Below are 11,410 nucleotides of genomic sequence, written 5' to 3'. Positions count from 1 at the left end.
AATACAGCTGCGCATCACAGAAATACATTACAGTTTAACACATATTCACATAGAAAACAGCTGTTTTGAATTGTAATAATATTTCAAAATTTTTACTGTATTTTTGGTCAAATAAATGCAGCTCTCGTGAGCAGAAGAGACTTCTTTCAAGAACATTAAATAAATCTTACTGATCCCTACATTTGAACAGCAGTGTGTTTCACACATTAATTTATTTAATCAGGGACAATGCACATTAATAGTACACAAATATGTAAAATGCACCAGATTTAGCCAACACTGGCTAATTTTCATCCGTAGTCCCTTTTGTTTGTTTGTTTGTTTATAATATGTTTTTATTTAATCCTGTAAATAAGCAAAGTTTAAAGATTTGGTAAAAAATAAAATAAAAACATATTATGACGTAAAATTAATAAGAACTTTATCAAATACTATTTTTAGGTGATCCAGATGTACTTATAACTAATCAGATGTTCATACAATATTTATTTATATATCTATTTTTAAAAGAATTTTTTTTTCAATGCTAATTTACATATTAATATATACATATAGGCCTACAGATTTTTTATTTATTTTTTTATATATTTATGAGATATTTCTTTATATTTAAAAATGTTACACAAATTGATGACAAACAATGTATTTTGTGAGCAATAAATAAATCAAATCGAAAAATGCTGCACTGTAATATGATTTGTGGAAACCCAGCTGTGCGCTTGACTACATAACACACACGGAAATACAGGTGCATCTCAATAAATTAGAATGTCGTGGAGCAGTCTTCCCCATGATTGTGTAGCCTAGTGAACCAAACTGAGAGACCATTTTGAAGGCTCAGGAAACCTTTGCAGGTGTTTTGAGTTGATTAGCTGATTGGCATGTCACCATATTCTAATTTGTTGAGATAGTGAATTGGTGGGTTTTTGTTAAATGTGAGCCAAAATCATCACAATTAAAAGAACCAAAGACTTAAACTACTTCAGTCTGTGTGCATTGAATTTATTTAATACATGAGTTTCACAATTTGAACTGAATTACTGAAATAAATGAACTTTTCCACGACATTCTAATTTATTGAGATGCACCTGTACATGCATGCATACATAACACGCATTTACAGTAATTTACAGTATTATTTGTCCATGTTAATGTTGATTATTCCCGCTCCTGTACCCCGCAGCAGCTCGGTAAACTCGTCCTTGATGTCCTGCGGAAAGTCTCGAACCGAACCTGCGCTGCCCGAACACGGAGGAGACCCCGCGGAACCCGGAGGAGACCCTGCAGAACCCAGCTGACATGACCGAGCTCATCATGACACCAAAACAACCAGCAGCAGCCGAGCAAACGCGTATTTACTCTAGTACTGGCGCATACCAAAATACACAACCGCTTCAATGCAGAGGGTTTTAATCTATAACTCAGGGGCCCCGCATAACATCATCCTCGTGAGAGGGACCCCATCCTAAAATTACTAAGATGTCTATATGCGTTCTTGTATAAAAACCCAATTTATACGTGAAATATTAATTAAGTAAATAATAATTATAAAATACATGTTTCCCTTTTTCCCTTATAGTACTGTTATAATACTGTATTTATTTATTTATTTACAGTTTATTAACTAATTTATTTACTCATTTATTTTAATCTAATTTCGATTTATTTTATTAACTCATTTGTTTGCTTTTTTATTTTAATCTGTTTACTTATTTGTGTTTATTTACTCATTTGTTTACTTATTTCTATCTGCTTATTTGAATTTGTTTATTTAATCTAATTTGGTTTGTTTATTTATTTTAATCTGTTTTATGTTATTTACTCATTCATTTAGCCTACTTATTACTTTTAATCTAATTTTATTTTTTTTTATTTCTTATTTATTTATTTTTAGTTACTCATTTATTTACTTATTTCTTTAGTTTTAATCTGTTTATTTATTTATGTTAATATATTTTTGACTATTTCCTTATTTTTAATGTATTTATTTATTTGTTTGTTTTAATGTTTATTTTTTATTGTAATTTAATTTAATTTTAATTGCATTTTTGTTTAATCTGTTTGATTTTTTGATTATTTATTTGAATCTCATTTCTATTTATTTTTTATTTACTAATTTATTTGCTCATTTAATTTTAATCTGATATTAATTCTTTCAAATCTAATTTTTATTTTTATTTACTCATTCATTTACTTATTTCTTTTAATCTCATTTATGTTTTTTTATTATTATTTATTTATTTATACTTATATTTGTTTGTTTGCTTATTTATGTATTTTAATCTTTGGACTTTGTCAGTGGTTCAGTTATGGTATCCGACTGCAATACCATGGTACTTGAATAAATATATATAATAATGATATAAGTAAAAACAGATAAAATGAGTATTGTGTAACGGTGAGGTTTTTAAATCCGGCATATAGTGTATTTTACGGTATCTGACGGGGAGGAGCTGAACTTTCACACCGGGAAGTTTACGTTCACATGTGGACGGTGTGTGTGTTTAACACACGTCTAATAACACATCAAGCATCATGTCATCAAGCAAAGGGAAAGGCAAAGGGAAAAAGAGACTGAGTGAAGCAGAAGGAGACAGATCCGCGTTAGTCTGTGATGAACCGGATTGTAGCGTCTCGAGCGGCGGATTCACGGTCACGGACTCCGCAGAGCGAGGTAACGGGAACCGGCTTCATGCATTAGTCGGGATAAACGAGTGAAACATGCTCAACCTCAGCAGTCAGGGTTCTGTTAAAGGTGCACTCGAGTCATTCATTAAAACTGTTTTCACACATGAAAAATTAACCTCTCACAGATTTTCCAGAATAAATAAATGGCAAAGTATATATTTTTGTCTCATTTGTTTGATTGGGTTCTCTTTGTCAACGTTCAGGACTTGTGTCATATCTGTGCATCGTTTAGTTACATCAAGGGTCAAATCAAATATAAGTAGCACATTAGAGTTAGAAGTTGCACATGTTGTGTGTGTGTGTGTGTGTGTGTGTGTGTGTGTGTGTGCTGTACAGGTCTGCTGTAAAGAATGTTTTTGCTCAGCTGGCCGAAATGTTCGTCCCAATAGAGAAAAAAGAAAAAAAAATAGAGGGAATAATTTTGTGGAAACGGTGATATATTTTATTTTTTCAGGATTCACAGATGAATAGAAAGTTCAAAAGAACAGCATTTATTTGAAATAGAAATTTTGTGACATTATAAATGTCTTTACTGGAACTTTTGATCAATTTAATGAATCCTTGATGAATAAAAATATTTTTTTCTTACTAACCCTTTTTTTGTCTTACTAACCCCAAATGTGCGTGTGTGTGTATGTGTGTGTGTGTTTCTGTGTCTCTGTGTGTGTGTGTGTGTGTGTGTTTGTCTGTGTGTCTGTGTGTGTTTGTGTGTGTGACTGTGTGTGTTTCTGTGTCTGTGTGTGTGTCTCTGTGTGTGTGTGTGTGTGTGCTCCAGTCTTCAGTGTCACATGATCTTCAGAAATCATAATAATATGCTGATTTGCTGCTCGAGAAACATTTATGATTATTATCCATGTTGGAAACAGTTGTGCTGCCAAATATTTTTGTGGAAACCGTGATGCTTTTTATTTTTTCAGGATTCACAGATGAATAGAAAGTTCAAAAGAACAGCATTTATTTGAAATAGAAATTTTGTGACATTATAAATGTCTTTACTGGAACTTTTGATCAATTTAATGAATCCTTGATGAATAAAAATATTTTTTTCTTACTAACCCTTTTTTTGTCTTACTAACCCCAAATGTGCGTGTGTGTGTATGTGTGTGTGTGTTTCTGTGTCTCTGTGTGTGTGTGTGTGTGTGTGTTTGCAGCTGAAGATAAAGCCCCTCAGCGCTGGCGTTCATATTTGGCTCAGATGAGTGTGAACACCATGAAGACTCTGAACATCTGCATCGGACGTCCGGTCCTGATATCCAGCAGCGTGGGACAGCAGCAGGTGTGTGTGTGTGTGTGTGTGTGTGTGTGTGTGTGTGTGTGAGAGAGATTATCACGGGTAATGGAGGTGATGAGTGTGTTGACTCTCTCTCTCTCTATGTGTGTGTGTGCAGGTGTGTGTGGCGTGGCCAGTATCTCAGTTTCCAGGCAGACGCGTGGGTCTTCAGTCCAGCGCTCAGTCCGCTCTGAGAGTGACGTCTGGATCTCGGGTCACAGTGCAGCCCATCACCGGAGCCCTTCTACAGGCCGAGCACCTGCGGCTGACGCTCAGGTAGAGTCAAACACTGTGTGGAGATTCAGATCAGATGCAATAAGCCATCAGCGGTGTTTATCTCAGCGCTGCTGTGATTGTGAGTGACTGTCGCCATCTGCTGCTGGAGAGCAGGAGCACACACTCGGCCAGATGATCAGTGATTTGACTAGTTAGTTAGATAAAGCTAGATATCATAATAGTACATTTGTGACATGCCGTTGATTGACTCTCGTTATCTTAGCTACTTCTACTGTAATGACAAAGCTGCTAATTCTCAAAACTGTATTTACAGAAACTAGGAGTGGCAGTATATTGAAATAATTAAATAAAATATTATATAATTCCAAAAAAATGGAAAAATGTTCTGGGGGGGGTTTACATCTTTATTTCTAATGAATTTGCATGACTTTTCTAGTATTTTGTAATTACAGTTTAATTTTTTTAGAGCTTTACATAAATAGTAACACATATATTCTTTATAGAAATGTCCATGAATTTTTAAGATGTTATTAATTTCCATTGTGTTTTGAGATGAGTTTTCCCATCACACTTTTAAAATTCTCTCGTATATCCAACTTTTCTGTGAAAATAAAATAAAAATGTCAGTTTACAGACAGACAAATGAAAATAATAAATATGATATCAGTTTGCATCTTAATTTAATTTGAGCTGTTTTAGCTACGTTTTAAGCTTGTTTTGTCTTATTTTAAAATATTTAAGCCATCTTACGTAATTTTTATTTTTATTTTTTTATTTATTTTTTTGTTAATATGTTATATGTTGTTAAAAGTTTCACTTCCCATAATCCGTGACCAACAGAGGAGCATGGATTTAAAACTTTAACAAGACTCAATCTGACACAGGCAGAGTGAGAGACTGGATTTGTTAGATCAGGTAGGGTACAAGTGATTTCAAAACATTTCAGCCGGTTTATATATATCGTGTATATATTATTTATCTCGTATAAGATGCATTTGGTTGAGTTGCACTGCAGTAAAGCGCTTCTTTGTAGTACTGCGGTGAATATCTCTTTAGAAACTAGGAGTGGCAGTATATTGAAATAATTAAATAAAATATTATATAATTCCAAAAAAATGGAAAAATGTTCTGGGGGGGGTTTACATCTTTATTTCTAATGAATTTGCATGACTTTTCTAGTATTTTGTAATTACAGTTTAATTTTTTTAGAGCTTTACATAAATAGTAACACATATATTCTTTATAGAAATGTCCATGAATTTTTAAGATGTTATTAATTTCCATTGTGTTTTGAGATGAGTTTTCCCATCACACTTTTAAAATTCTCTCGTATATCCAACTTTTCTGTGAAAATAAAATAAAAATGTCAGTTTACAGACAGACAAATTAAAATAATAAATATGATATCAGTTTGCATCTTAATTTAATTTGAGCTGTTTTAGCTACGTTTTAAGCTTGTTTTGTCTTATTTTAAAATATTTAAGCCATCTTACGGCCCCCTAGTGGGTCCCGGGCCCCTGAAACACAGGGTTACTTTAGTGTCATTGAGATACTGTTATAATTTTTTATCATGTGCATTCGGAGCATTTTGTGCAGATAGCCTATAAGTCGTAATATTAACGTTATGTTGTATAAATAACGAAGCGTATTCTATGTGAGATAAATGATGAGTTAAATCCCACTGATTAAATCCCGCAGCTCAAAGCAGAAATGCAGAACATTAATAACTACTGTCATATACATGACGTTATAATGAGAGCACTGTTGTAAAACATGTTGTGAATTCTTAGGGTTTCGCTGACGTTTAATGTTAACTATCTTTTAATCAAAACATAAAACATTATTTACCCCGTTTGTATCTGCGAGGCGTCCTTTACACATTTCCTTGTGTGTTAACGTCAGTAATTATGGCTGTCGAATGTCTGACTTGACTCTTGTTCATGTATTCCCCCCGCCCCCCAAACATATGATTCGACTATCGGCAAGATTCTAAAATTCCGATTCGACTATGAAAATCCTTAGTTGGGGACACCCCTCATATATATTCATTTATTTCTATGAAATCTTACAGGCCTGAAGACAAAGTGCTGAATACAGAAGAGTTCAGGAATTATCTCCTGCGGACGCTGGGTAACAAACGCTTGATTTCTCGAAGCCTCTTTGAGCGATGGTGTTATATTCAGACGCTCACAGCGTGGTTCTCTCTTTCAGACGGTCGGGTTCTGCTGCCGGGTGGCTCTGTGTGTGTCTCGTATTTCGGGCGTCAGTGTGTTCTGGCTGTGGATTCGGTGACGGGTGTCGATGGAGAGACTCTGAGACGCTCAGACGGAGTCGCTGTCGATCTCTCCTCACAGCTGGAGCAGCTGTCCATCCAGCAGAGGTCACCTGACCCATCACATGACCCCTCACCTCTGACCCCTGACCCATCACATGACCCCTCACCTCTGACCCCTGACTCATCACATGACCCCTCACATCTGACCCCTGACCCATCACATGACCCCTCACCTCTGACCCCTGAGCCATCACATGACCCCTCACCTCTGACCCCTGACCCGTCACATGACCCCTCACCTCTGACCCCTGACCGATCACATGACCCCTCACCTCTGACCCCTGACCCATCACATGACCCCTCACCTCTGACCCCTGACCGATCACATGACCCCTCACCTCTGACCCCTGACCGATCACATGACCCCTCACCTCTGACCCCTGTCTCTACACCCTGTAAACTGACTGACCCGGTTCTCAGCCCGTCCGAGACGTCGGATCGGTCCGGACGCTCATCCACGGACACCTTCTACGCCGTCTGCAGCTCCTCCACACTGAGCGTGTGTGACCCCGGCGAGCAGGACGAGGCCGAGGAGGGGGGCGAGGGGTCAAAGGTCACGTACAGTATGATCGGCGGCCTCGGCGGTCAGCTGCAGGTCATCAGGGAGACCATCGAGCTGCCGCTCAAACACCCGGAGCTCTTCAGAAACTATGGTGAGTGAGGTCAGAGGTCAGATCCGGCCGGCCCGACCTCTGACCTTCGACCTTTAAACTTCACTTCTCACATCAGTCCTTTGAATCAGTGCGATCCGAATACTTAATGGTAGAGAGTCAGTGTTGTTACTGTTGTTAAAGTGTGAAAATCTTAAAAACAGTTGTGTTAATTGAAATAAAGATTAAGTAAAATAAAACATAAATGTTAGATTAAAATTAGCATTATTAAAATTACTAACTAAAGCTAAAACTGAAATAAAACTAAAACAAAACTGTTTAGAAATAATAATATTAATAAAAAAACTAATAAAAATGACAAAAGCACATAACAAAATTCTTAAAAAATTTAACAAATTAAACTAAAATTCAAAATAATACTGAAAATATAAAAGTGAATTAAAAATATTACTAAAGAATATAATAGTACTAAACTGAAACTATAACTGAAATTAAAAAAACAATAAAACTGTTTCAAAATAAATAATAAAATGACAAGCACATAACAAAATGACAAAAAGTAGACTTAAATTAAAATGAACACCGAAACATTTTTTTTAATTCAAAATATTACAATAAAGTTTGAAATAGTACTAAAAGTACTTACTGAAATACAACTAAAACTGAAAAAAACTAAAATTAAATAAACTATTTAAAATAAAATAAAAATGACAAAGGTGCATAACAAAATTACTAAAAGTTAAACAAAACTAACATGAAAAATTTAAATATAACATTATATTTTCACATATAACATTAATCGGAGTGACAAAAAAAGTGAAATCAGCTCAGATTTTTTTCCTCTTTTTGGCTCATTATTTAATCAGACTGACATTCCCACAGAAAGTTAATTAGAAATGCTAAATATTTATTTTACTTGCTGACGCCACTAGATAGAATAAAACTTGTGGTAATGAGGTCATGTGACGCATGTTTGCAGTGATGTGGTCATGTGACGTGTGTCTGTCGAACAGGAATCCCGCCTCCTCGAGGGCTGCTGCTGTATGGGCCGCCTGGCACAGGGAAGACCATGATTGGACGAGCCGTAGCCAATGAAGTGGGAGCTCACATGAGTGTCATCAACGGCCCCGAGATCATGAGCAAGTGTGTGAGAGGAACCAGTGCAGGGACAATACCAACAACACAAAAGAGTCACATTTATTAAATATATACTGTATATATACATTTTGGCTAAATCTAAACTGATAACCAAAACAACAGCAACCTAACTAAAGAACAATAAATCACAATATTTAAATAATCAATAATTTGATCATCAAAACAAGGACAACATAGCTAAACAATAAAAGTCACAATTTTTAAAAATATATATTTATATATATTTCAGCTGAACTGAAAATGATCATCAAAACAACAACAACATAAAGTACAAAAAAATAAATCATATTTTTAACTCTATTTATATTTATTTCAGCTAAACTGAACTTGATAATCAAAACAACAGACTAAAGAACAATAAAAAGTAACATTTTCTTGAATATATATATAGTATATATAAACTATATTTTTATAACTATAATATATTTATAATACATGTATTATATATACATATTAGAAAATATAAATAAAACACAGTATATTTAATATCTAATTGTATTTGATTAATATTGATTGTCATAAGTGTGTAAATGTGTTTGTGTCTCTGCAGGTTTTATGGAGAAACTGAAGGTAGATTGAGGCAGATTTTCTCACAGGCCTCACAGAGGTAACCATACTTCATCTCACTGTGTGTGACGAGGTCAGACGCTCATGAATAATCACTGTGTGTGTGTGTGTGTGTCGCTGTGTGTGTGTGTGTGTGTGTGTGTGTGTGTGTGTGTGTGTGTGTGTGACAGGCAGCCGGCCATCATCTTCATCGATGAGTTGGACGCTCTGTGTCCCAGGAGAGAAGGAGCTCAGAATGAAGTGGAGAAGCGGCTCGTGGCCACTCTGCTGACGCTCATGGACGGGATCGGATCTGTGAGTATCTGACTGTTTCTGACTTGAGTCTGTTTCTAGTGAACATTACTGAATCTTCAGGATCTCAAGAGACTCTGGATCAGCAGCTCTCAAAGGGCCCAACACGTTATTACAGGGTGTCCGCGGGTCCTTAAAATGTCTTAAATAACGTTTTCCTAATATAAGGCCTTAAAAAGTCTTAAAATATCTTAAATTCGGATTCGATGGGTCTTAAATAGTTTTGGTCTCATTACTGCTAAAATATCTTCAGTCTGACGGAGCTAATGACTTTACAATCATTGGACAGGCCGAAGATTTTTTCTTCCTTTTTTTTGCAAATTGTAGTGATTTTGTACTTCAATTTAAACTAAAAAAGAGAGAAATTATACTGTCTGAAATAATATTACATTTATTTACATTTTTTTTTTAATATTTTATTTTATTTCAGTTAACATCTATTTCATTTCAATTAAAAAAAATGTTATGGTTATAGTTATAGTTAACAATAATAATCCTGGTTTATATCTATTTTTTGTGTGTTTTTAGCATTTTAATTAAGTTAAATCTAAAGGAAAACACTGCTTGAGTTGAGTTATTTCATTATAATATACAGTTATGATATCATTAATATGCAAAGATATTTGACCACAGAATGCCACAATTGACCAATCACAATAAATACTTTCAAGAGACACGCGTAATTAATATGTATGAGGGAAAGTGTTTTTTTTTTCTTCATTATTTTTTATGGGTTTTTTTTGCAGCTCATTTAAATATTCCTGTGGTCTGAAAATGATTTCTTTCTTTGAATCATATATTTTCTTTTTTAGCTCAAATGGTGGTGACATTAATTTCAAAGTACAAATATTGCATGCATGCGCTTATAAACTGAATGTGTAATAATAATTATTCAGAGATTAGAATAATATCGTTGCAAATAATTTTAGATGAAGTACAGCATGTCATGCACCTCAAAGCAGGTTAACGTGAATATTTAAAGTGTGTCGTTGTTGTCATCTGTGACCCTGGAGCACAAAACCAGTCTTAAGTGTCAATTTTTCAAAATTGAGATTTATACATCATCTGAAAGTTGAATAAATAATCTTTCCATTGATGTATGGTTTGTTAGGATAGGACAATATTTTTCTGAGATACAACTATTTGAAAATCTGGAATCTGAGGGTGCAAAAAAAATCTAAATATTGAGAAAATCATCTTTAAAGTTGTTCAAATGAAGTTCTTAGCAATGCATATTACTAATCAAAAATTAAGTTCTGATATATTTACGGTAGGACATTTACAAAATATCTTCATGGAACATGATCTTTACTTAATATCCTAATGATTTTTGGCATAAAAGAAAAATCTATAATTTTGACCCATACAATGTATTTTTGGCTATTGCTACAAATATACCCCAGCGACTTAAGACTGCTTTTGTGCTCCAGGATCACATTTGTTTTCTGTGCTCAGGAGGGTCACAGCGGGCAGCTGCTGGTTCTGGGAGCCACTAATCGTCCTCATGCTCTGGATCCGGCGCTGCGGCGGCCCGGACGCTTCGATAAGGAGCTGGAGATCGGTGTTCCCGGCGCAGACGGGCGGATGGATATCCTGCAGAAGCAGCTGCGCTCCATGCCGTGTGACGTCTCCGCCGCAGAGCTCCGGGAACTAGCCGACGCGGCACATGGATACGTGGGAGCCGACCTCGCCGCCGTCTGCAAGGAAGCTGGTGAGTGTTCTTATAAAACACAGCTGTTTGACCTCTGACATCTGTGTGCTCAGTATGTGTGGATTCCATCCTGAAGAGCTCACACAGAAATGCATGGGTTATGAATAGGACGAGGAGAAAGAGAAATGAAAGGAAAATGAAAAATAATCCAGGTGCTAGAGCTGAACAGTTAATGGTAATAATATCGAAATCAGTGCAATTACTATGCGCTTGGCTCTCCGCTGCAGATGTTTGTGTTTGTGCTCTTATTTTCAATGTTGAATGTGTCTTCAATACTTGCGCTTCCTCCTCGGGTCACAATGACCTGCAGACAACAGCACTTCCTGTGAGACACGCAGCCACACACAGAGAGAGAGAGAGAGAGAGAGAGAGAGAGAGAGAGAGAGAAAATGTAAAAATAGACTGAGCAGTTTGCTTCATCAGTGAGTCTCTGAGGGAAGGTTTGGTTTTCTTTGGGAAGGTCAAGACCTGTGAGTGTGTGTGTGTGTGTGTGTGTGTGTGTGTGTGTGTGTGTGTGTGTGTGTGTGTGTGTGTGTGCGTGT

At 35.7% G+C, this 11,410-nt stretch overlaps 2 protein-coding genes across 2 annotated transcripts in view; one reads left to right on the top strand and one right to left on the bottom strand.

Moving 5' to 3' along the window:
* Nucleotides 1-1,731, bottom strand: part of nudt6 (nudix (nucleoside diphosphate linked moiety X)-type motif 6) — a 9,070-nt gene extending 7,339 nt beyond the window's left edge. The window contains exons 1-2 of the mRNA XM_016494086.1: nt 1,728-1,731; nt 1,177-1,308 (exon numbers count right to left, since the gene is read on the bottom strand). Of these exons, the coding sequence (XP_016349572.1) occupies nt 1,177-1,308; nt 1,728-1,731 (136 nt within the window). The remainder of the gene's footprint in view (nt 1-1,176; nt 1,309-1,727) is intronic.
* A 714-nt stretch (nt 1,732-2,445) lies between these two features.
* afg2a (AFG2 AAA ATPase homolog A) overlaps nt 2,446-11,410 on the top strand; it is a 55,845-nt gene continuing 46,880 nt past the window's right edge. The window contains exons 1-9 of the mRNA XM_016494090.1: nt 2,446-2,674; nt 3,840-3,964; nt 4,077-4,234; nt 6,267-6,325; nt 6,407-7,183; nt 8,155-8,284; nt 8,850-8,906; nt 9,037-9,160; nt 10,613-10,868. Coding sequence (XP_016349576.1) covers nt 2,536-2,674; nt 3,840-3,964; nt 4,077-4,234; nt 6,267-6,325; nt 6,407-7,183; nt 8,155-8,284; nt 8,850-8,906; nt 9,037-9,160; nt 10,613-10,868 — 1,825 coding nt within the window. The 5' untranslated portion in view covers nt 2,446-2,535. The remainder of the gene's footprint in view (nt 2,675-3,839; nt 3,965-4,076; nt 4,235-6,266; nt 6,326-6,406; nt 7,184-8,154; nt 8,285-8,849; nt 8,907-9,036; nt 9,161-10,612; nt 10,869-11,410) is intronic.

This window comes from Sinocyclocheilus anshuiensis, unplaced genomic scaffold (genome assembly GCF_001515605.1).
Source record: "Sinocyclocheilus anshuiensis isolate Anshui unplaced genomic scaffold, SAMN03320099.WGS_v1.1 scaffold2276, whole genome shotgun sequence".
Taxonomy (NCBI): Eukaryota; Metazoa; Chordata; class Actinopteri; order Cypriniformes; family Cyprinidae; genus Sinocyclocheilus; species Sinocyclocheilus anshuiensis.
The sequence above is the reverse complement of the archived record's forward strand: the minus strand, read 5'-3'. Positions and strand labels throughout refer to the sequence as shown.